Source organism: Poecilia mexicana, unplaced genomic scaffold (genome assembly GCF_051168715.1).
Source record: "Poecilia mexicana isolate PSO_F unplaced genomic scaffold, ASM5116871v1 scaffold_16, whole genome shotgun sequence".
Classification (NCBI taxonomy): Eukaryota; Metazoa; Chordata; class Actinopteri; order Cyprinodontiformes; family Poeciliidae; genus Poecilia; species Poecilia mexicana.
In genome coordinates this window covers 16425696-16449737 of record NW_028263385.1, presented here as the reverse complement: position 1 = coordinate 16449737, position 24042 = coordinate 16425696, and the positions used below count along the sequence as shown (strand labels likewise).

Below are 24042 nucleotides of genomic sequence, written 5' to 3'. Positions count from 1 at the left end.
GACTAGTGACGTACACAGGAATTATAACAAAGTTTTATTTGTTTATTTATTTATTGCTGGTGGTTCTTTCTGAACTTTAATTGCCTGAGGGACCAATGCTTAATTTAGAATAAAATTCACATCCAAATCCATAGACACATTTACTCAAAAGGCTTAATGGACAACTAGTTCCACTGTTGATTTTTGATTAGTTTCTTTCTTTCTTTCTTTCTTTTTTTTTTGCTCACTTTCTCATTATTTAGTGAAACCCTGCAATGAGCATTTATACATTTTGAATAATAATTATACAGTTGTTTATAAGGAAATTAACCTTTTACTGTAAAAGTAAACAGTCTGTTTAAGGACCACCACAATTAAGCCCAGTTCTGTAGCTGTTAACTATTTTCTATCATTGATAGATGCATTTTGTGTTCTCTCAAAACATCTAGGTTCTTTAAAACTTCAGATACATTTAAGTAAGAAACGGCTCATTTCACAGTTTTTGCTCTGTAGCTCTTTCTCTGCTTAGCCTAACCTATAAGAGGGGGGATGACCTCTGACCCCTGTCCTGGTGTGTTTTGTGTCATCTGATGTTGTGTGCTCTTTAATCCAATCAGGGAGGGAGAGAGTGTAATCCATGTTAATCCCACATCCAGAGACGGACAGAAAGAGAGAAACCTCGGGACGCGGCAGGTCATTAAAGAGAGACAGAACCGGCAATGATCTCTAATGGCTATGTCCCAACACGGCTTTAATTCTTAGGCAGTAAGTGAGACGTCCTGCATCCGTTTCTCTCTTCTTGACTGAGTTTTTCTGTTGCTGTAATTCTGCCTCATCTGATCTCATCTAACAGCTGTCTGGCCGTTGTCGGGGTTACCTCCCCGCAGAGACGCACGCTCACAAAAGGCAGGGGAGGGCTTTGCAGGAGAGGAGACCCTCACCTGGATCTGGATGGAGTGAAGAGAAGGGATGAAGGAGGAAAGCATGCAGCAACAAGAGAAGAGGGAAGGTTACCTGTGCAGGTGCATGTGAAGTCAAACACCAAAGAAGAGAAGAAGAAGAAGAAGGAAGAGTTGGATGAAGTTAAGATTAACCTTTCAGGTAGGATAATGTTTTAGTGAGAGGAGAAACATGAATGGATTTCCTTCCCAGCTTTTTTTTTTTCTTTTTTTCTTTTTTTGTTGTTGTTCTTGTTGCAGTGCATGACCTGTGTGACCTCTGAAGCTGCAGGATGGGCTTTGATCTGGAGAGGTTTGTGGGCTACGTCAACGACGGTCTGCTCTGCTGCGTGTGTCGAGACGTGCTAGAGCGCCCCCTCCAGGCGCCATGTGAACATGCTTACTGCAGCGCCTGCATCAGCAGCTGGCTGCTCCATCACCACTCCTGTCCTGAAGACAGGCTGCCCCTGGATGTGAGCAGTCTCAGACCGCTGTACAGGTGGGTCCCTGCAGCCCACCCATCACTCCAAATGACTCACTGCTTATAGGGGCGTGCATATCTGGGAGGTTCTGCTTGTTGTTTAATGGCAGGTACATGCGCAACGACCTGAACCGGCTGCAGATCCGCTGTGTGAACGCAGGGCAGGGGTGCGAGGTGGTCTGCTCCCTGGAGAGCCTCCACTCACATGAGGATGAGTGCGAGTTTGCCTTCATAGCCTGCTCCAACACAGGTAAGAAAAAACACTTCCTAGCTGAGGCCAGGCATATGTGAGGTGATTTTTTTTTTTCATTGTTTCAATTTATATCACCTACTGTAAAGTTAAGTGGTTATCGCCATGGAAGTGTAGGCAACAAAGGTAACGTGAAACCACAAGCTGAACAACAGGTGGCTCGTCTGTTGTCATGGCGCTGAACCCCCCCAGAGACCGCACACAAAATTTTTCTGGGATCTATATTTATTTGATAAGCCGTAATGCATATAAAATATGTACTTTTTAACCCATGTTGATGTCACTGTGAACATGTCATTGTCAGGTGGAGAGTACATTTGCTACCGATGTGGTAGGTACAGTGATAAAGTGTGAACATGCAGTGTGATTTATTTTTTTTTTTTTTTTGCAGTGCTATGAAAATTGCATCCGTTATTTCTTCTGCTGTCTAATTGCTATGGAGTTTGCAGATTTTAAAAATAACTAGGTGCTTATCACAAGCATTCTACTATTTAAGTGGTTGAAACTGAGAAATTTTGCATTAATCATTTTCTTCTACATCCAGTAAAGTGTTACTCCTGATCTTGTTACAAGATGTTAGAAGTTCTACCATATTTAGTTTGCATTCTTTTTTTGTCAACGCTCACCACGTTTCACAAATTGGCAAATCTTTCTTCAAAGTAGTGTTAAGTGGATCTCTGAAAGATGAAACATGTTTTGGTTGCTCTATTTCTTCTCATTTAAATTTTGCAAATGAACAAGTCTTGTTTTGAGCTTTAAAATATTTGCTTTATTCAAAATTTTAATCACTTATTCCCAACTTCACCATGAGGCTATAGTTTTAAAATTTGTTGATGTTATGTTGATAGTTTGATAAATTCACATGTTGATCATCTATTTGGCTCAAATGGGTCATTAAGAATCCAAAATAAAGGTATAAATGCCCATTATGAATATGTGCACTTAAGATCGAAACTGATCACACAAAAAAGGAAGCACATTTTTGATTTTCCAGTAAATATTACAAAATGATCATTAAATACAGATAAGTAAAGCAGAGATAGACTGACAAAGGGATCAATATTAGACAGCCTCACACTTTCTTCCAACTCTTGTCTGCAAACAAAACTCAACCCTTAAAAAGCAGCAAAACTTCTTCATGTAGCTGGGGATTTACCAGGGATTTCAGTGGCGTTCTCCTCTCAGGTTGCCCGGTGCAGGTGGAGAGGCGAGGGTTGGAGGCCCACCTGTCCGAATGCAACTTCCGCAGCAGAGAGTGTCCCAACGGCTGTGGTCACACTCTCCACTCCATCGATCAGTCGCAGCACAACTGTGTGGCAGAGCTGCGCTTGGAGGTGGACATGATGAGGTTTGTGTCCTCACCCCAGAACTTTCCCACATTTTGTCACATCACAACTATGCTTCAGCGCCCCTTCTGATCTTGTCACTTTGTTGTTGTTTTGTTTGTTTGTTTGTTTGTTTGTTTGTTTTTGGCAGGGCTGAGATGCTGTGCAAGGTGGAGGAGGTGAGACGAGAGATGGAGTCTCGGCTGGACTCCCAGAGGAGACACATGGTGCAGAAAGAGTCGCAGCTGAAGAGTGAAGTGGAGGAGCTCAAGGTGAAATACCGAAGTGCACAAGACTTAAGGATTCAAGTTATCGATTAATGAGTTAATCTAAAGTTGATTGATCTTATCGATATCGAATTGTTTGCATCCCTAACATTAACTAAAGTACATAGAGATTTCTCTCTTATTTCTCTAGAGGGTTCAGGTTGAAACAGTTCTTATTGAAGCAGTGATTTATTCACAGATGTGTCTGATGGGATGATTTTTTTATTTTTCGTCCTGCAGGGTCAGTTGTCCCGTGTGGTGTGCGACATGCGTGCCCTGCTGGGAGCAGAGCGTCTGAGGAGGCAGGAACTGGCAGAGGCAGAGCTGGAGAAGAGAGAGCTGCTGGAGCTCCTCAGAGACATCCAGCCAACCAGGAGTCAGCCTCCCGCCGAACAGGCAGGCGGGGATCATCAGCCTGCAGAAGACCAGCAGACATCCAGCTGGGAAGCTCACGCAGATCCACCTCGACACCAGCAGAGGGAGGCCTCGTTGCACGCCTCCTGCCTGTCTCTGCACTCAGCTCAGGCTCCCTGTGCTGCAGGCCCTCCCGCTTCACCTCAGCTTGGGGAAGGAGTCCGTAAGGGCGGCACCCGGAGTCTGACCCTGGACTGCATCAAGAAGAAGAGCCGCGAGGTGACAGTCATCTGAACCCACTGGAACTGACGATGGCTCCATCTGTAATTTATCTGTTTTTTATTTGCAAGTTCCAGCAGAAATCAAAATTACACTGCTTTTGTACTGTGCACTAGTTTTGATAAATTATTGGTTAAAATAACAAAACGATTTACTTTTGACATATCGTTACTTCGTCTTCATACCTCTATTCCTACAGGGACTGGAAGCGGAGCATCCATATTGGGACAATTTATTCAGTTTATTAATCATGAATCATGTTGAAATGTAAAGATTTGCTAAATAAAAGTTTCAAATGTGATGAATTAATCACATTACAGCAGATGTATGATTCGGTTTGAGTAAAACTACAATATTTGGATGATGTAGAAAATCATTGGCTAGTCATTTTAAGAAAACGATTATAAACTTATGGAACAATATTGAGAATGATTCATTGTTTTGGGCTTGGTTTATAAATTACCTAGGAATGTTCATTAGTATTTATTTAGCTGTACTATGAGAGTCATTTCAGGAAGGGAGTGAGCTTAATCCATGTTAATCCAACATCCAGACAGACATTTGAGTTTGTAGCCAATGCTTTTACGAGCATTTTGAGAGGAAATTAGTCAAATAAAGCTGAATGAAATGCAACCTACATGCGCATACCTGTTTGTATGTTTCAAGATCTCTTATGAAATAAAAGGAATACAATTATCTTCCCACTTTTATTGTCCAAAGCAGTTTATTCATCTTCAAATATCCATCAATTCATGATTTCTCTTTAGTCCACAATAATCTTGTATTCTCATATTTAGGGTTTAATTTGGCCATTTGCATACAAAAGCTTCCTTCCTGTCAGCTGCAATCGGAATCTTTGTTTTGTTTTTGTGCCAAAGCAGAATGGAAACAAACTTTTTGCCAGATTTCTGTTGACTAACAAATGAGGATTTTAAAAATGACTTATAATTTAAATGAAACAATTGTGTTTGATCTATATTTCTTGTAGAAAAATGAAACAGAGTAACATCCATGATTTTTGTTTTATATTGAAATCCAAAAAGGATGGATTTCAATACAATCTTTTCATCTTTGATTTCTAATTCTCCTTCAGTGTTAAGTCATTTTTATCTCTTTGTTTTTCACATTACAAGCTTGAACTGGATGAAATTACGAATAAGTGCTTCTGAACATTTAACTTTGTTCAGTCTCAGCCAGTTTTTATTTTTAATAAAACACAGATTCAGTCACTGCCAACTTTATTCAGTAACAAAACAAAAAACATCTCAACGAAGTCGTGACACCATAGCCAAGACGTTTCCATGGAGACGGCAAACATGAGTCCTGATTGGTCCGTTTGTAGCCCATGAGAGGCTGAAGTCACTGCCCAGGTGGATTTACCTGGTGAAAGAGCGCACATGTCTCCCCCTCCCACCTCCACTGCCTCCCGCGCCACTGAACTTGCTCCCCTGAGACCCCCGTCCTCCTCCTCCTCCTCCTCCTCCTCCACCTCCTCCTCCTGCGGCGCCGGCGCCTCCCCCTGCACCGAGCCACGACAGTCCCGTACCTCCCCGGCCCCGCGGGGCTCGATCCCGAATGGTCAGCCGATAAGCACCTGTAGGGCGAAACATAAAAAAACAACAAATGGGTCTTAGAGCAATGCGGTGAATGAGCGCTACTGACGTGAAACTTAAGGAGCTTCACCAGAGTTTATATTTCAAAGCAAACATTTTGCCTCCCAAAGCGGACGCCGTTTGAACCATGAACATGAGTACGTTTATCTTCCCCGTTTTTTTGTATGGCCGCCATTTTTAATTCCTGTATCAAGTTCAACTTGATAAAGATGACTAGCGGCGCCCTCTTCTGGATGGCGGTCAAACTACAACACTGAAATGTCAATTAATCGAATGGAACTAATTTTAATCTTATAAACTCCTTATTGAATGACTTTACAAACATATCAGTCTGTTGGTGTGGGTTCCCTAATTAAGATATGCATGTGTTACTTTTTAACTTTGGTCAAATAAATAATGAAATGAATTAAAACTTTAATTTTTTTTAATTTCATTCACGCATTAAATATAAATAGTTCATGTGACAACTAAACAAAATCATGAAAGAAAAAGAGCAGAAGGAAGTATAAACTTATAATATCTCCCTCCTAAACCTATTTTAGAAGTATAGTATTTCAGTTTGTTAAACCTACACAACAAATGAGTTTTACTGTTAAAAATAACTTCTTAATTGTGTTTTAATTAGCTAAGATGCTTGTGTAGGAATGTGTTTTTGCAGTGAACGTACTCGCAGGCAGCTGTCGGGAGGGCAGAGGTCCTCGGGCGAAGTTGCTCTGGCCTCCGCGGGGTTCACTGTAGGTTCCTCTGTGGGTCACAGCAGGAACCTGGCCGCTCCATGACGACCCCCGGCCTCCCTCTCTCCGAGCGTAGTTACCTGCAGCACCAGAAACGGGCGTTCGTTACCCTCTACTGTTTCAGCTAAAGAAGTTCGGAGTTCAAACAGATAAACACGTCACCTGATAGCAGAACACCTTTAGGCTGCGGTGGGGTGAAAAAGCGAGTTTGGCTGTGAAAAGCCGCTCTGCCTCTGTTGCCAGTAAACAGCCCTCTGGTGGGGGGCTTGGGAGCGCTTTTTGGCAGACGTTTGGGAGGCAGAATCCCAAGTGGGTTAGCAATGTCTTTAAACTCCGCTGCCACAAAGTCGTCCACATGCATACTGGGAGGGCGGGAAGTGTTCTGTTTGCGCAGCCGGAAGATATCATGGGGCCGGGCGACGTTCTGACCAAACCCTCCTCGGCCTCCACGGCCGCGCGGCGCCGGCAGGATGTGGGCTCTTTTAGCAGGTTCGATGTAGTCGGATTTACCGCTGCAGAGAGAAAGCGTTGATTTAAAACTTTCTGTAAAGTTACCCAATCAACCACTCCTGGAGCTACGCCGGCGCTGCACCTGGATGTGATGAACGTCTCGTGTTTGTGTTTGCCCAGTCGGAAACCTTTGGCGACCTTCGTGTGACCGGGAGAGGACGGCTCAGAGAGGAAGGAGCGCTCCAGCTCGGCCTTCAGGTCCAGCTCCGGACAGCACTCCTGAGCCAACCCCACCAGATCCACCTTCACCTGAAGCAAGGTTCAGAAACAAAACCAGATGGGAGACGTGTTTCTGTCACTTAAGATTAAAAAGAAAAACTGCACAAAAAAATAAATATACATGCTGAATTCTTTAATAATTATGTCCCTGAGAGAGTACAGTCACCTAAATACTTGTGCAAAATTGTTGCAATGGCTGATATTAGTCGGATTAATCCATTATTGAAATAATCATCAATTCAGTAATTGATTACTCGCTAACTAGAGAACATAGACTCAAAGAGGCCAATTGCTGAAAACCCCCCCAACAGTTATTAAGCCAAAACTTTACAAAATATTCATACATTTTTGTCTGTAAACATGTCTTAGTCAAAATTCCTCAAGTGGTATAGTTTCAGCTTCACCGGGTTCAAATTCACTAAAGAAAGGCTGTTATTGCATTTAAGGAAATATAACATTTATTTTTTTATTCAGGAAAGGAACCAAATTATTTGTTTATTTGGTCAACAATGCATTTTTAGTATTGTATAAAAAAGGCTTAAATGAAAAATCTGGAAAATATGTCAATTTTTTTTTAAATCTAATTATCAGAATAATTGATTCCTAAAATAATTGTTAGTTACAGTCCTAATTGTTTCTCATCAATAAAAAAAGAGGAATGTAACAAAATATTAAGCAGAATAAGGAGAAAAAACCTTAAAAATCCACCATTGGTTCACATGTTAGATTTGAATCATTTGAACCAATGATTCAAATCTAACCTTCAAATCTTGAACCAATTTCAAACTCACCATGTCCAGATCTGTTTCTATGTCATCAGTTTGGAAAGGAGAGAACCAGAGAGCTTTGAGCTGCTCATCCAGAGCTTCTGACAGAATAAACACCGTCCTGCAGGGGAAATCAAACCATAGCACCTTTACTGCTAAGCAAGATTATTTTCTTAATCATTCTGTGAGCCAGTTTTTTCATGCTTACGAACACAGTTCAAGAGACCGACCTGTGGTTGAACTGGGCTGCCAGCGTTTCGGGTGCGGGCAGAACGGGTTCGGTTTCTGACGGCGGAGGACTTTCTGTGGCCGTCTCCAGCGTCTGCTTCAGGACGATCACGTTCTCCATCATGGTTTCCAGAGAATCGTCTTCTTTACATAATTTCTGAACACAAACGAGCAAGAAAGCTTGCACATCAAGTCCAGGCCGAGCTTTATAAAGACACGCCTGCACAGTGGCAGCATCACGCGTACCGTGATTAGCTTCTCTAAGGCCGTTAGTGGATGCGACTCTGAGTCTTCAAACTGCAGCAGAGATTTCATCTCTGAGCTCGACAGCAAGCGTGGAGCAACGCAGGCAGGCTCCTCACTGGAGCCCTGGCCTTCCTCTGCACACTGGAAACAAATTGAAGTTCACAATTCAGACTGATTACTGCAAATATGTCTGAATTTCAAGATGTTTTGTTTTGTTTCTTCTCCCCTAAAATAATTTGTTTTTAATAGGAAAGTTAAGTCACCAAAGCATCAACAGCCTGTAAAAATCAGCAGATACAGAGAACGCCTTGTTTGTAGCATTAAGTGCACTTCAATAAAGCAACGAATCAATTAATTGCATGATAAATTAAAAATATTTCCATTCCGATTACTATTTTCTTAAGCACAATTCTGCTTAGTGAGGCATCACAATTGATTTTATTTATGGTTTTGGTTCAAAGTGTTTTTTATTTCTGTTTTATGTATTGATTTGCTTGCTTTGCTTATTTATTTTTGGATATTTGAAATATTATCTAATTTATAACACTGGAAAATGTCTTGTTATGAGTGAAATAATCTGCCAGTGGAACCATTATTATTTTTTCAACAATATTAAGAATTTTTTTTTAATTCAAAACAATGACAGTTACTTGTAACTTCGTTGTTTTTTTTTTGTCTTTTTTTTTAACGTAGAACAATATTTGCATGATACTTTGTAAGATTTTATGTTTTTGCAGTGTACGACATTCGGTTACCAGATGATTCACTTGAGTGACTTAATGTCTGCTCTAGAAAAATCAGCTCTTTGTACCCAGAGTGGTTACATTTTCATCACTGGTCTCATTCTGTCATTTAAGGTGAATTTACCGTTGTTTCCGTGTTTAGGATTTGCCTCAGAAAGTCAAGCAGAGCTGAAATCAGATCCGTCGAGTCCTTGTTGAAGGAAACCACCAGCCTTTTCAGCAGCGAACACACCTCTGAACCATGTTTCCTCAAAGTGCTGAAGGGAATTAAGGGAGAAAACATGAATCTAAGACGATGCCAAAGCCTGAAGAATGGACTAAACGTGGAAAAAACCAGAGGAAAACTTTGACATTTACACTTTGAGGTGGTAGATTCCGTAGTCGTGCTCTGTGAGGAAAGTCAACGTCCTGATGCAGGTGAGGAGCAGAGGGATGCTGGCCTCTTTATTCCCTAAAACCTCTAACAGGGAATTACACACCGAGGACATCATGTCTCGGCCTGGAAGTGCATTAGCCAGCTGCTCAGCCTCCGACACGCAGCCCTCACCAGGTGGCGGCACCACCAGAGAAATGTCCTGGTAAAAACAACAAGCGATGGACATTTGAAGGGAGTTTAACTTAAAGAAAACTATGTCTTTTTCTCCAGAGGAGCTCCTCCTACCTGGTCACACAGTGACTGCAGTATTGTCCCCACTAACACACTGCACTGCTGCTGTTGCAGCGAGTGACCAGCTGGGGGCACCAGCAGAGACAGAAGCAGAGGAAACAGGTCCGCCACCTGCTCGTCTCCAGAGACGGAGCCGGACAGCAGGTGAAGGGTGGAGCTCTTGCAAGCCCTCTGGGACACCAGAGCGTCCAGCAGCGAAAGCAGACGCAGGACTTGACCCCAGCAAACACTTTTCCCCTCGGCGCTGTAGGTAGTAAATCGCAGGTATTGACATACGTTTACAGTATTAATCAAAAACATCTCTGGAGGCCCAGCGAAACATTGAAAATGTCTTAAACCTTTTCACTACGTCACATTTCTGTCCTAGATTAACACAAACTAGAGCGTAATTGGGAAGTAGAAGGAAAACAGTGCAATGTTTTCAAAAGATTTTTCAAATAGAAATCTGAAAAGTGTGGCTTGAATTTGTATTCAGCTCCTCCCAAGTCAAAACTCTGTAGTTTTTGCTGCAATTACAGCTGCAAGTATGTTGAAGTATTTCCTCACCTACAGACAAAACACTAATTTAACAAAAACAAATCCTCCAACTTAAATAACATTACTTAAAGCATAAAAACTGGGCAGATTAAATATCAGCCACTTTCAAAACCTTGAAAACATCCAATTGGAACTGAAGTATTTTTAAGGATTTCATGAACCCCCAAATGGGTGACTTCTACTTCTGAATGGAACTGGTTACACCGGATTTTCATCGAAGTTCCTCCGAGCAACTGAGGCTGAATACAAATACATGCCACACTTTTCAGATAACAATTTGGGAAGACTTTTGAAAAAAAAAACACCTCACTCCTTCCACTTTACATTTACATCTTACTTGGTCTTTATCTAAAACGAACGTAAGCCGAACATAAACGTCACTCACGGCTGCAGCTCCTCGGACAGCAGCTCCAACACCGTCTTCATGACCAGCGTTGTGGTGGGCGAGGACAGGTCAGCCAGCTGGACGCACACCCTCCTCAGCATGGTCAGGAGAGGCGGGCAGCTGGTGGAGCACACACACCTCAGTACCTCCGACAGGACCTTCCACTGGACACGGATGTGCATGCTCCACAGCTTCCTGGTGTTTAAGGCGATTGCAACGTCTTGGACTGATAACGCCTGTGGAGGGAGACATGGGGACGTCAGCAGGCGTGTGATGAAAGCAGCGGGCGACGAAGAGGTCAGCGAGTCACCTGAGTGCTCTGCATCGGCAGAGGAAGAGGCAGGAGTTCGGACAGCAGCGTCAGGCCGGAGAACAAACCTTCAGGAGCTTTCAAAAGGGAATTCAAGACTTCCTTGAGCATCAGAGACCAGGTGTTGCTGGCCAGAGTCTCCTCTGTGTGAGTGACCTGCAGACACGAACGCTCGTCTCAACAAACTGACCGACAGGAGCTTCTCGCTTCCTGTGCGAATCCCGCGCTCACCTCTTCGCTGACGCCCTGCGTGAAGGTGAGCAGCACGTCCACAATGAGCGCCTGCACTCTCGTCTCCTCCCCGTCCAGGCGCCCAGACGCCGGAATGGAGCACACCATCATGTGTAGCGTCACCAGAACGTTGGCCACGCGCGTGTCTCTGAACTGGAAGGCCCCGCCGCGGAGCAGCTCCGTCAGCATGGTGCGCAGCAGCCTGAGCGTGCTGATGCACACGCTCAGGATCATGCAGCGCTGCGGCGTCGGACCCATGTGGCCGTGAACGCGCCACGGCTGCAGCAGCACGCCGCACAGCTTCTGGAGGACGCGCACGCACGTGTCCAGACCCTCGCCGGAGAACAGCTGGACGCCGGCGAGGCTCCACTTCAGATCCCTCTGCTGACCTGCAGGACGGAGGCGACAAGTGAGGTCACTCTGCTGACAAACGACACGGACGAAACATAAAAGTAGATTAACCTGCATGCGACCTTTACTCCTTTAAAACATTCCTAGTTTTCTACCTTCAACAGCAGGAGGCGGACAGGCGATGTGATAGAGAACTCTCAGAGCGGTGACCAGCCCGGTTCCCTCGGCGTTCAACACATTTTCCACATTCTGACATCAAACAAACGGGATATTTATGAGAATTCACACTTCTTTAGCCAATATGCATTTTCTGAATCGTTTCATTCAGTTATTGCAAATGAAAGAGTAAACTAACAAAAACTGTTCCGGTTTGACATAAGCGAGTTAATGATTGTGCAACAGTTCTGTCTTTAGGTGCATTGGATTTTATTTGGGAGTGTCAGAAAAAATGTTGTCTGCATATATAAATGGTTCCCACACTTTTAGATTTTATTTGCAGAAAAATAAAAAAAATTAAAAAATTGAAAATCATGTTTTTCTTTGTCTTCAAATATATAGTTTTGCTCTACTTTGTATTTTTTTTCAGCCACATAAAATCCCAACTAAATGCACTGCAATCTGAAAACAGATGTCTTGTTTGAATGCTTTCACTGCAAAAACACAAAATCTTACTAATTTTGTATTTTTGGTCAAGTTTCTAGTGTAAATATCTTAGCATATTTGAAACAAGACAAACTTACAAATAACTTTCCAGCAAGATACTGGACTTGTTTTAAGTCAGTAATTCCTTAATGATGATTAAATGAGGTACTGGAAGATTATTTGACTTTCAACAAGACATTTTCCCGATTTTGTAAGTGAAATTATGTACTTTTACACTTTGTGGCAAGATAAACCACAACATAAAAATCTTTCAAAACAAATCAAAACAACAAAAACATCTTCAGTTAAAGTTGCACTGATGTGAAAACCTTTACCTGCTTGATGTAGTTGATGAGAGTCGGAATGCTGCTGATCTCAAAGCGAAGTTTCTCCAGAGGCTCCAACCACTTACTAAGCTCTACAGAACATAAAAACGCAGATAATCAGATACTAAAAACCTTCTCTAACACTAGATTACTGTAACTGTGGTGATATTTACCCTGCAGCTTGGCATTCGTGTCATCCGCCTTGGCGACGGTGAGCAGCGGAGCAGCATACTGCTCCATCATCCGCAGCTCATTGGACGTCTGCACCAACATTAACACCAACATGCAAGCATAGTTGTACGTCACCGCTTTGCGAGATTTGGCCTCACTAAAAGGAAAAAAAGACAAAAAAAAGTTAAACCTAAAAGGACTCAAAGGAGCAAGGAAAAAGTAAAGCAGAGATGCACCAATCAGGCTGGTTTCTTTACAGTCTGACCCCAGGATTCCAATTGTGACCCATTTTGAGTTTTGCTTTTCTGAGAACTCAAACACAGAAACGGTGCTGCAGGGTTTTTTTTTTTGTTGTTTTTTTTTTGTTGACATCTTATTTTCAAATCCAATAAAACACAAAGGTATTACAACATCACCCTGATTTATGTCTTAACTTTCGTTTTATTTGTTTGTTAAACACAAATAATCACATCAGAGTGGATGATGTTGGTTGATGTGTTTAAGGCCAAAATCTGAGAGAGTTTTAATATTTAATATATTTAACAAAATCGCGTATTGCAGTATTTGATCAGCTGTAGAGATGAAACGGTTATTTGGATTAATTATGATTGATGACTGAAATAATTGTCAACTAAGTTAGTAATGAAATAATCCTTAGCTGTAGTATACAGACTTAAAAAAAATGTAATGTACTGAAAACAACACAGACAGGGCAGTAATTAATTCAAAATTGAACCAAAAGGATGTATATTTTGCACTTAAAATTTTAGAAAACCTCATTTGTCTGCAAATATGTTCTAACCAGAACTATTCGAGAGTCCAGTTTTGACTGCACACATCTTATTACACTTGAAATAAGACAAACTGGGTTAAAAGTGACTTTTCTGCAAGATATAAAAGCTTGTTTAAAGTAAATAATTCCTTAACATTGATGAAAAAGTTATTGTTGTATTGCCAGACAAGTTAACTTATAATGTGGGAAGAACGTCTTGTTATAAGTTAAATAATCTGCCAACAGAACAAGAACTTTTTCATCAATGTTAAGGAATTATTTCCTTAAAAGAAGTTTCCATATCTTACTAAAAAAGTTACTTGTCAGGTAGTTTTGTCTTATTTCAAGTTTGCTAGCAACGAGACAAAAATACTTGTTAAGGTTTTGTTATTTTATTATCTAAAAAAATGCTTATTTGAATTTTTCAAATATCTAAAACACACACAGAATTCCTACAATATTTTCTACAAAAATTGTAGAAAATAAGCTCCAGTGGCTAAATGAAAGATCTGCAAGATGTACCAATTAACTGATGAATCGTCAGAATAACTGATTAATCGATTACTGAAATAATCATCAGTTGCAGCCCTAATCAGCTGGTCACTGATCTGAGTCTAATTAAGGATGACCTGGTGGATCCTGACGCCTGATTGGTGCCTCTCTGAGGCGAACGCAGCCATACCCCTGCGCCTCCTTGCTGTGGTGCTGCAGCAGGGTGACCAGGCAGGACAGGTTGCTCTCCAGGCTCAGAACATGAGCCACGGCGCTGCGGCCCGTCTGCGTGAACGTCATCAGGTACAGCGCGTGGAGCGTGGCCAGGACCTCAGAGTTGTCCCCTTCCTCCAGGCCCGCCCCTCCTTCGCCCCCTGCAGCCACGTGGCTCATGAGTTCGGACACGCCCTGCAGCGCGTGGAGAGCCTGCATCAGCCACACGCAAAACCCTTCTTCGCCGAAGCCCGGCCCCGTGAGGGCCCCCTCCCCTGCCGCCGGCGGGCTCTCGTCACCCTCAGACTCTGCAACAGACGCCAGCAGACGCAGCAGGAGATTTGTGGGCGCGGCCTGGGCCAGGAGGTAGAGCAGACCGGGCTGCGTGAGCGACAGGAAACGGAGGAGCTCTTTGATGGCCTGAGTGACCCCGACGTGTCCGGCTGCAGCGGCCGCTGACAGAACCACGATCGTGCTCTCCAGGAAATGACACGCGTGCATGTACCTGAAGACGATGCAAATAAATATCACAGATTACCCAAAGATCATCTTGAAGCTAACCTCAGAGTTTATGCACATTTCCCCTGGTAGAATTAAAGCACTTTTCAAGGTAAGTTCTCAACTTCTCCAGCATCACTCTTTGGACATAAAAACAATGCAAATGAACTAAAAATGTTTATGTTCATTATTATATTATATATAAATTGTTACTGTTATTAATAACAATCATTAATAACAGTACATTCTACAGCAATGACAACATAAAAACTAAAATATAACAAGATTTTATGTTTTCAAATGTCCCTCTCACACAAACACCTTCATACGCCTGACTGCTTCAACAACAAAACAGCAATTTAACAACAAAAAAAGTTGTTTAACAAATAAAATATAAAAAACAGATCAATAAGTCATTGAGCCATTAGGAATTATAAATATTTATCATATTGAAACAATCCAATTTTGGCAGCTGGTGTCTGTACCTGTACAGGGTCGGGTAAGGGTTGTCCCTCTCTGGCGGTCCAGTTATCCTGGCCGTAGTTGGGAACGCTTTCCCAGGGGGCTGCACCATGCAGTGAGGGGCCGTCTCCAGCAGGTGATGAAGCTCTTCCAAAACCCCAGCAAGCCTTTCGAGCTCTGCCTCGCTAACGGGGGCGGAGCTCAGTGATGGCTCCTCCTCCATGGGACTCTCAGCATCCTCAATTTCCTCCTGAGGTTCAGAGTCAGTTATATGCGATCAATTTTAACCAAATTCTGACGTTTTAGGTTCAGAATTTGTGGTTATGAGTTTAATCTGATTAGCATCGCTACAGTCTACATGACGACTCTAAAATAACACGGGTGTCTTTAAACCAAAGATGGGAAGGTCTACATATAGTGTAGTTGAACCATGAAAACAATTATTGCAAAGTGTAAAAAAAACCCTAGAGAAATTGCATTTCTGATGTGAATTTCTTGTGTGAATGATTTAAGCTGAAGGGAACAAAAAATCCTCACTTGGTTTAATTGCAAAAATGCTAAAATTGTTCAAACTTTACTAGAAACTTGGCAAAGAAACTAAAATCTGGACAAAAACATGCTTGTTAGAAGAGAAGAAAAAAATCTGATCATGGACGACGTCTAAGCTAATAAAAGATTAAATAAAGGACCAACGCTTGATGAACTTTGAAAACAAACTGAATCTTAAATAAAACTGATGAAACTGTGAAAGAAAACATGAACTACAAATATTTTCAGTGAATCTTGAGCCGAGCACGCTGATCTTTTTTCTGTTTAAAATATTATTGTAGTTATTATGAACTTTGACTCCACCTACTGGCGGACCAGGGGTACTACAGCATTTCTGGTGATAATTCCACCAAAGGAAAAAATATCTATAAGTATCGAAGCTGGGGCCAAAAACTGCGATTTAGAAAAAAAAGCAAAATATATGGAAAGATTTAGTTTTAAAATAAGTTCAATATTTAAAAAAAATAAATATATATATATATATATATATATATATATATATATATATATATATATATATATATATATATATATACACAGAATTATTCCCACTAGTGATTTCCTGACAAAGATGAACAGCTACCACATATTACACTCTTTATATTACACAACTTCTTTAATAATTGACTTTTCCATATCGATTCAGCTGGAAGCATAAAGACACATTTAAAGGACAAATTCATTTCTACATGTCCACGAAGTTCAAATCTGTTTCTCTCAGACTGGGACAGAGTGTGTGCCGTCACCTGCTGTGGTTCGCTCCACGCTGCGGCTGCATGTTGGAGGCTGACAAGCACCTCGTACATGTGGCTCTTCTGTAAAATGGCGTTTCCTGCATTTATCACCCGGACGGTTTCTTCACGCAGGAACAGCTGCACCAGACGCTGCGAAGCAAGCAAATCAACATTAACATCAAAAACACATTTTGTTCCAGAATCAGAAATTTAAACATGTCATCAGCAATTTCTGAAAAGGGTTTGTATATTTTACCCACAAACATTTTAAGGTGAGACAAAGCAATACAGATAAACTAAAAAAAGGCAACTCCAATCAATTATTATATAATTTATTACTATTCTTAATATCTTGTGATGTGTCTACAGCGGGGACAAGTCAATTAAAATAAAACTAAATGTCATGTTTTTAAATGTTTCTCTCATACACACCTTATACACCTGACTTGGAAATTTGTAAAGAAAAATGTTGCACTTTTAGCTTTTACTTATCCATGTGTTCATCAGTAACAAAGAAAAATGGTTTCAAAAAGTCAGAGAAGCTACTTTAGAGACCACGCTAACCTGATAGCCGCTCTTCTCTGAATTGCCAGCCTGCAGGAACGCCTCGACTCCTGCGGGGGCGCTGATGAGAGCGTCCAGAGCTCTGAGGATGCTGAGCTTCAGGGTGGAGGAGACGTGGTCAGCATGCAGCAGTTCCAGCAGCACGTTCAGGGCGCCTTCGCGCAGCAGCTCCGCCAGGCCCTGCGGACACTCGGCCAGGCAGGACGCCAGCTTTGCGCCGGCTTTTAATTGTCTGAGGTTCAGCGCGATTGGCTGCGTGAGCGCGATCTCCATGCTCAGAGCCTGGAGAGTCCACAGGACTAAAACACGGACAGGCTCCTCGGCTTCTCCTTGTTTGATTAGATGAGCTAAACCTTTGTTGAGGAGTCCAGGAGCTTCCTCCAGAGCGGTGACCCATCGAGCGTCTCTGTCCTCACCGCTACCGGCCAGCAGCTCCTTTAGTTGAGCGATGGCCTCGGCCTCCTCTCCGCCAGCCGCTCCTTCTGTCCCACCGGCATCTCTGGGCTCCTCTACGCTGGTTTTCTCCAGCTGGGTGTCGAAGCGAGTCTTGTAAGGCGGCGTGAAGTAGACGAGCGGTTTGAGTTCTCGTTCGTATGGATCGTACTGGACGGGAGGGACAGAGGCGAGGTCTTCGGGCGTGTAGTCGATGTCGAAGGTGGGCAGCTTGAAGCTACCATTGTCCAAGTCATCTTCATCACTGGAAATCTGCTCATAGCCGTCATCACCTGGGCAAAAAGACGGGCAAAAAGTTTAGCAATAATCTATTAAACGTTTGTATAAACATGAGCGCGGTCAACAAAAAACGGCTTGGCCCCTCTATCAAACACAGCTGCATACGCTCACGAAGCTACTTCCTGATGGCAGCATCTCCCCAGCATGCAGGGTTAGTTTCGGCATGCATGATGCGACTGAAGCACATGCGCAGCCCCGACTGAGAGGAAGCATCAGGAAAACTTCCATGCGGCCGCAACTCAAGGTCAACCTACAAGCCTTCCCGAAAGGAGCTCGACGCTCCATCCAGCGGTTGCAGATGGACGCAGCATGCCTGAGCAAACAGTCAAGTTGTTGCTCAGTCCCAAACGGAACCTTTCCCCGCAGAGCCACCGCCGCCGCCGAAGCGGCGTCTGACAAAACGGACGCAGAGCCCAAAGGCTGGCAGAGCGGGGTTCCGGGTGTCCATTTGGGAGGGTGGATTATCCCACTCCCACGCAAGAACTCCCCTACCTTCCTCCATCTCCTCCTCCTCGTCCTCACCCTCATCCTCCTCCTCTTCTTCCTCCTCCTCTGGGACGCTCCCCTCGGTCCGTGCTTCTTCCTCCTCCTGCTCCTCCTCCTCCTCCTCTTCCCCTTCCTCCTCTTGTTCGGCGTCGGAGAAAGGCTCGTCGGCGGGCAGCGAACGCTCAGGCGACACGGGTTCTAGGTAGTCGTCACGGCCCTGGCTCGTTTCGTCTTTGACCACGCCCACTGAAAAACAGACGGCACAAAATATAGTTTGGCTAAAGCCAAGGATGCAAAAAAAATAATCAACTTACGATGAATAGTTGATTAATGTAGGGGTGCACCGATTGCAGTTTTCTGGCCGATGGCTGATTACCGATCATCTTTTAAATAGCCTAACTTACCGATTCCGATTTTGGCAAATACCATTTTTTTGTCTGAAATGTTGCTCAGTATATCAAGAAAGTTGCTGAGTGGCAACAATTAACTATTCTTAACTGTAAATGTGCAGACATGACCTGGTCGGCCGGTTAATCAGTCAAACTTTTCTCATGGGAGAAAAGAAAAGCACAGTGGTTGATTTTTAGACCTTTGCCGAGGTTGATAACATCGGTGGATAAGATCGGCTTCACATGTAAAAATTGGCTGATCACCGATCTCCCAAAATTAAGGAAATCGGTACAGATAAATCGGTGCACCCCCAGATAAATGGCTTATTAAATTAAAATTAGTGTTGCAGTTTGGCCACCATCCACAAGACGGCGCCACTGGTCATCCATAAAAAGAGCCAGTTGATACAGAAATAAAGATGGCGGTCTGAATGAGAAAGAGAAACGATCCAAACAGAGTCCAGTGTTTGATGCAAAATGCACTTTAAGCAGTTCTGTTTGACATATAAATGCAGAATATTATGAAAAATGTAGGCCTTTATGTTATGGAAAGACAATCAGCGAGTCTGACAGAAGAGAAAACTCAGGTTCTTAAGAAAATGGCCACTTATCAATTGATCGTTAGTTGCTCGATGAGATCAATCAACTTCAGATTAACTGATAACTTGCTTCCCTAGCTAAAACACGTAACTGTGCCATCATATTTATGTCAAAAACCCTCATAAATATGTGCCATCATATTTATGTCAAAAACATACTAAGCAATCACAGCAACACATATATTAATCAACAAAATATGTAGTTCTGATCATAGCCAGATTCCCCTTTATTTTTAGGCTCATGAACGCAGCATGACAAGCAGTAAAACACACCCTCCTCTTCCTCTTCTTCTTTTCCTATTAGCCAAATTGTGACTGTCACTGGATTTGAGCTGAAAAATCTGATCAGTCAGAAAAATTACACCCCAACTTAATTACATCCAATAAAAAGAGCGAGCATCATTCCAGATGAGTAGAGGGAGTGTTTTTCTGTTCACCATGCTGCGTTCAAGGACAGCAAATAAACAGTTTTAATAAATATGCTGTTGTGGTTGTTTAACCAGCTCCTCTGGTTTTTAGCAGGAATGTTTAGCAGGAGTATTAATCCAATAATTATTGTGCAATTGTACTAATGTGATAAAATGCAAAAAAAGCTTCAACGAAAGCAATAAGGTGTATATTTTTATAATAAACTTCTGCAAAAGTATTCATTTGTATACTTTAAATGAACATGTATAAAACAGCAGCTCAGATCTGACCTGCCATTGGGACTTGCTGCTCCTCCTCATCGTCATCTGGGGGTGGAGGTCCAGGCGGAGTACGAGGCCCCCGGGGTGCTGGTCTGGGCGGGCTGCCGTTATACTGGTCATCTTTTTCCCATTCTTTAAAAACAAAAACATAAACACAGAAACATTTAGCATGCGAAAAAAAAAAATACAAGTCTATGAGAACAGAAATATAAATTCTTTCATGAAACAGATGCAAAGACCAGACTAGTTGGAGGCTTAGAGGCTCCACCTTGTTTGATAATCCGCTTGAGCCCAGTTGGCTGTTGCGGGGGAGGCGGCGGCGGTGGAGGAGGCGAACCGTGGTCGTGTCCGTGAGGACGCTCGGCGGTGCCGTAGACCGCCAAGGTCAGGCTGGTGTACCATCCACGAAGCACCAGCCCGTCTGTGTTCACCTGCATGCAGAGCATCAAATCATTATTCACAAATCAACCACAGAGAAGAGAAATCATGTGGTTCATAACTGATCTGTCACCTTTCCGCTGGGCCTAAAGACTATGGACTTGTTTTCATCATATTCCAAACTGTGGATAAAACCAGAAACATGAATGATTAAAACAAAATGACGAAAAGAAAACACAGAAACACATTTTAATTTGCCTAATTGATAATACACCTCTGCCAACAAAAGGGAAAAAAACATACCGACTTCATACAGAAAGCTCAGGTAAATGCTAAAGAGGGTTATATAAATCACCTCAGTCAGACAGACTGGAGCAGGGAAACATTTTTAACTGGCACCTTTAAAGACCAGAGCCGAAGAGCTTTACCTTTAGGGAGATTTTTGTGTAAACAGTATGAAATCATGGTAATTTCACTCAAGGTTGTCATATCATGACACCTAACACACTTCCTGAGAAGTGAAGAAAAGAAGAGATAGTTTTTGGACGAACTGATGACAACAGAACTACATTCCGAGAAGAAAAATCTTGTATGTGAATATAACGATAATGTGAAGTATGAGCAGCTAACTGAGTCACAGTCCAAGAAATGTTGATTTAAAAACATCCCAGTTGTATCTGCTCAAGATACCGAGGCAATATTTCTACAGTAGTCATCGAGGTTAGTCAAACCTGTCCTGCTGACGTTCCCAGGACATATAATAACGCGGGCGTGTCTCAGTAAGCCTCACAAAAAGGCAACGCTACATGAATGTTTACGCTCCGGAGCCGCTGTGCGCACCTTGGTTATTACGCGGCCAGAATAAAACGGCGAGACAAAAAAACATTCCTTTTCACCTCTCGCTTCAATGAGACCATCACATTTTTGTGTCACTTTCAGACACAGTGTAGGTGGGGTTGGGTTTCTGGACGGACCGGTTAGCCAACGGAGCAAACAAAGATGCAGCACTAAGAATGGCTGAACAACAGTCCTAAGAAAACCAGTCCCACACGCTGCGGTGACTGGTTCTACAGGTGGGACAGACTCTTCCATCTAAAGCGATCGGGAAATGCAGATAATGAGTCCGAGACGGTTTAAGATGACAAAATGAGAGAAGGGAGAGTGGAAATAATCCTAACCTGCCCAGCCTGTGGAAGGTGGGGCTGTTGGGTTTGGTGACATTGTTGAAGAACAGCTCCAACTGAAAAGCATGAGGAGACGTCTCCCTGCAAATACAGTAACCACACAGTTAGGACCTCTGAACTTATTGCCCTGACAGCTAACGCTAATCCTTAAACATCCTGACATTTTACTTAATGGCTTATCTGTTTTTATTACTATAGACTACAGACATAAATCATGTACAGTAACATTTTCACTGAGAGCCTCTGTAATCAGAACTGTGACATAATAATAATAACAACAATAATAATGGAGGAAGTTGGGTTGCGGTCTGAGAGAGGAATTCAAATGATTATAAAAATAAAAAATGATGGGGTGCAATTTATGGCAAAGGTACTGGCCAAAATAGAAAATCTCCAAAACTACTTTCTGAAAATATCAAGAAAAACAAGTGGCTACATATATCCATACCAGAGTTTAACTAAAAGCTGACAAACCCCATTTGTTAAAGTTTCCACATTCTTAAGAACGTAGTCATTACATTTGGTTATAAAAGATCACAAACAGCTCAACATTCCTACCAGAAATCAGCACCAACTCACATGTTCTCTTGCATACAAACACACCCCAAACATGTCAATTATCTTCAAACTTTCCCACAGTGAATATTTAATAGTGAAGCTACATCTGCAGTGGGCCGGCGGCCTACTCACAACCCTTTAACGTTTTCACATTTTGTAATTTAATACAGCAGAAAGCTACATTAGGACCTTTAGGATTCTCATTTCACACATCTGCATATGTACATATGTTCATGTCCTTATGCTATACATCTCTTGTGCCATGTCTCTTCCAACTTTTCATATATAGAGACCGAAAGTTTTACCAGTTCTTCTCTGCAATGTCTGGACTTTGACTGAACCATTTTAAAGTGAATCTGCTTTGATCTGAACCGACTGTTGCAGCTCTGACTTTATGCTGAGGGTCCTCCTGCTAAAAGCTGAGCCTCAATTTCAAGGCTTTCACAGTCTCAAATGCATTTCCCTCCAGGATTGCATCTTATGTAGCTTCATCTATATTTCTATCAACTTTAACCAAACGTCTCAGTTTCTGATTGGAAAAAGAATCTCCACGGCATTATACTGCCAACTTCATGTAGAGGTTTGCAGGTTGCCCTCTTAAAACCGGACTTGACCTAGCTTTATTCCTGAGCTGGCCAGAGTGCTGATCCTGTTTTTTCACTGCTGTTCTAAAATAAACCTCTGAGGCATTTATAGCACAACTGGATTTATACTCAGATTAAATTAAACAAAGGTGAGCTATTATTGGCAGCAAGAGGACCTTAAAAGGCAAGTGGTTGAATGCAAATGCATGACACACTTCACAGACTTTTATTTGAAAGACTTTAAAAGACAATTTTTTTATTATTTTTCTTCAAGTTCAGTTATTCATCTCATAAAATCCTATTGAAATACATGAACATTTTTGGTTGCAAACTGAAAAAGGGAAAACGTTAGACGAATACTTCTGCAAGGTACTGTATATCTGATTAGACCATACACATTTAAAACAGGAAACAAGTAATTGTTCAGCCGGTGGCTATTGTGAAGGAGCAGCTCTTACCCAAATGCTCTGTTGTCAGGTAAGTTACTGTGAGCTTTGATCCCTGGAGGAATCACCCGAACCTCTGTGATCAAAACCCCGCAGGGAAACCGCACTACATCCACGTTGGTTAGCTGCAGAACACAGGACAGCAGTCATCCACTGCATCACAAAAACCAGACATCTAATGCATCATCTAGTGTTAACACGATTAGCTCTTTATTGTACTGTAGCATTAGCATGTTAGGTAACCAGCAAACAAACTACAGGCTATATGGACGAAAAATAAATGTACTACCTGAAGTTAAAAGACTATTTTGTTCATGTTACATATAAGGAAAGTGTTGACACAACAGTTTATTAGATATTTTGAGAATCGCGACTTAAAAGCAGCCACTGCGACCGGTAGATGTGCAAAAACACACAACTGCTAATGTTAGCCAAGTTAGCATCGTTAGCTTCAAACTTGAGCACCATTCCACAAAAAGTCCTAAATGAGACCGATATGAGTTTTGCATGCGTGCTTTTCTGGAGGAAATACAGAGGACGAAACTGAGATGCAAAGGTCAGAATTACCTCAGCGCTTTGATGCTTAAATGTATCGAGAAAAAGAAGCTCCGTTGAGGTGTCCCCCGCCATGGCTTCCTCACTTTGGGAGGGGAGAAGAAAAACTTCCGGTGCAAGTAAATACATCCGGTGCAAATCAACAAACAACGACTCAAAACAAACAAAAACTGTAATTAATTAACTATCGAATGTAACTAAATGTAAAATATAAATAAATAAGCCAAATTATTATTATTATTATTATTATTATTATTATTATTATTATTATTATTATTATTATTATTATTATTATTATTATTATTATTATTATTATTATTATATTAATAACAATACTACTACTACTACTAATAATAATAATAATAATAATAATAATAATTTCTATTATTATTATTTATTTATTTATTTTTAATAATAATAATAATAATAATAATCCTCAGCATTATTATGATAATAAATAATGATTAATGTTATATATTATTTATATATAATAATTAATGGTACCCCTAGTAGTAGTATAATAGTAGTATTGCTACTCTAAAATAATATTTCTCACCAGTAATAACAACAACAAGAACAACAACAACAACAACAACAATAATAATA

General features: G+C 41.8%; 2 protein-coding genes across 4 annotated transcripts; one reads left to right on the top strand and one right to left on the bottom strand.

Moving 5' to 3' along the window:
- The first annotated feature begins 13 nt into the window (after nucleotides 1-13).
- On the top strand, nucleotides 14-4576 carry rnf41l (ring finger protein 41, like). 2 transcript variants are annotated; one of them, XM_088013553.1, is made up of 7 exons: nucleotides 14-744; nucleotides 833-1080; nucleotides 1179-1416; nucleotides 1509-1648; nucleotides 2834-2996; nucleotides 3125-3245; nucleotides 3480-4576. In XM_088013553.1, the coding sequence occupies exons 3-7, from the start codon at nucleotides 1211-1213 to the stop codon at nucleotides 3885-3887; spliced, it is 1038 nt and encodes a 345-aa protein (XP_087869679.1). In that variant the 5' UTR covers nucleotides 14-744; nucleotides 833-1080; nucleotides 1179-1210; the 3' UTR covers nucleotides 3888-4576. The 2 variants fall into 2 exon arrangements, with proteins under 2 accessions (XP_087869679.1, XP_087869678.1); XM_088013552.1 differs by having other exon boundaries at nucleotides 833-1416.
- On the bottom strand, nucleotides 4566-23565 carry virma (vir like m6A methyltransferase associated). 2 transcript variants are annotated; one of them, XM_015007095.2, is made up of 27 exons: nucleotides 23449-23565; nucleotides 22894-23006; nucleotides 21288-21374; nucleotides 20243-20291; nucleotides 20000-20162; nucleotides 19741-19863; nucleotides 18061-18300; nucleotides 16837-17561; nucleotides 16285-16422; nucleotides 15013-15239; nucleotides 14007-14534; nucleotides 12555-12709; nucleotides 12391-12473; nucleotides 11569-11662; nucleotides 11063-11451; nucleotides 10832-10987; nucleotides 10522-10757; nucleotides 9594-9843; nucleotides 9290-9507; nucleotides 9057-9189; nucleotides 8190-8330; nucleotides 7946-8100; nucleotides 7740-7836; nucleotides 6812-6978; nucleotides 6382-6731; nucleotides 6153-6299; nucleotides 4566-5466 (listed from the first exon to the last, which is right to left on the bottom strand). In XM_015007095.2, the coding sequence occupies exons 1-27, from the start codon at nucleotides 23563-23565 to the stop codon at nucleotides 5249-5251; spliced, it is 5499 nt and encodes a 1832-aa protein (XP_014862581.2). In that variant the 3' UTR covers nucleotides 4566-5248. The 2 variants fall into 2 exon arrangements, with proteins under 2 accessions (XP_014862581.2, XP_014862582.2); XM_015007096.2 differs by having other exon boundaries at nucleotides 18091-18300; nucleotides 23449-23538.
- Between the last annotated feature and the right edge of the window lie 477 nt (nucleotides 23566-24042).

Bases quoted from the DNA above. Each gene is read 5' to 3' on its own strand.
- virma (XM_015007095.2), bottom strand. From the start codon at position 23,565: ATGTATTTACTTGCACCGGAAGTTTTTCTTCTCCCCTCCCAAAGTGAG. The intron at 21,375-22,893 runs GTAAGAGCTGCT...CTGTATTTGCAG, and splicing joins CCTGACAACAGAGCATTTGG to GGAGACGTCTCCTCATGCTT. The intron at 18,301-19,740 runs GTCAGATCTGAG...TCTGTTTTTCAG, and splicing joins GCAGCAAGTCCCAATGGCAG to TGGGCGTGGTCAAAGACGAA.
- rnf41l (XM_088013553.1), top strand. From the start codon at position 1,211: ATGGGCTTTGATCTGGAGAGGTTTGTGGGCTACGTCAACGACGGTCTG. The intron at 1,417-1,508 runs GTGGGTCCCTGC...GTTTAATGGCAG, and splicing joins AGTCTCAGACCGCTGTACAG to GTACATGCGCAACGACCTGA. The intron at 2,997-3,124 runs GTTTGTGTCCTC...TGTTTTTGGCAG, and splicing joins TTGGAGGTGGACATGATGAG to GGCTGAGATGCTGTGCAAGG.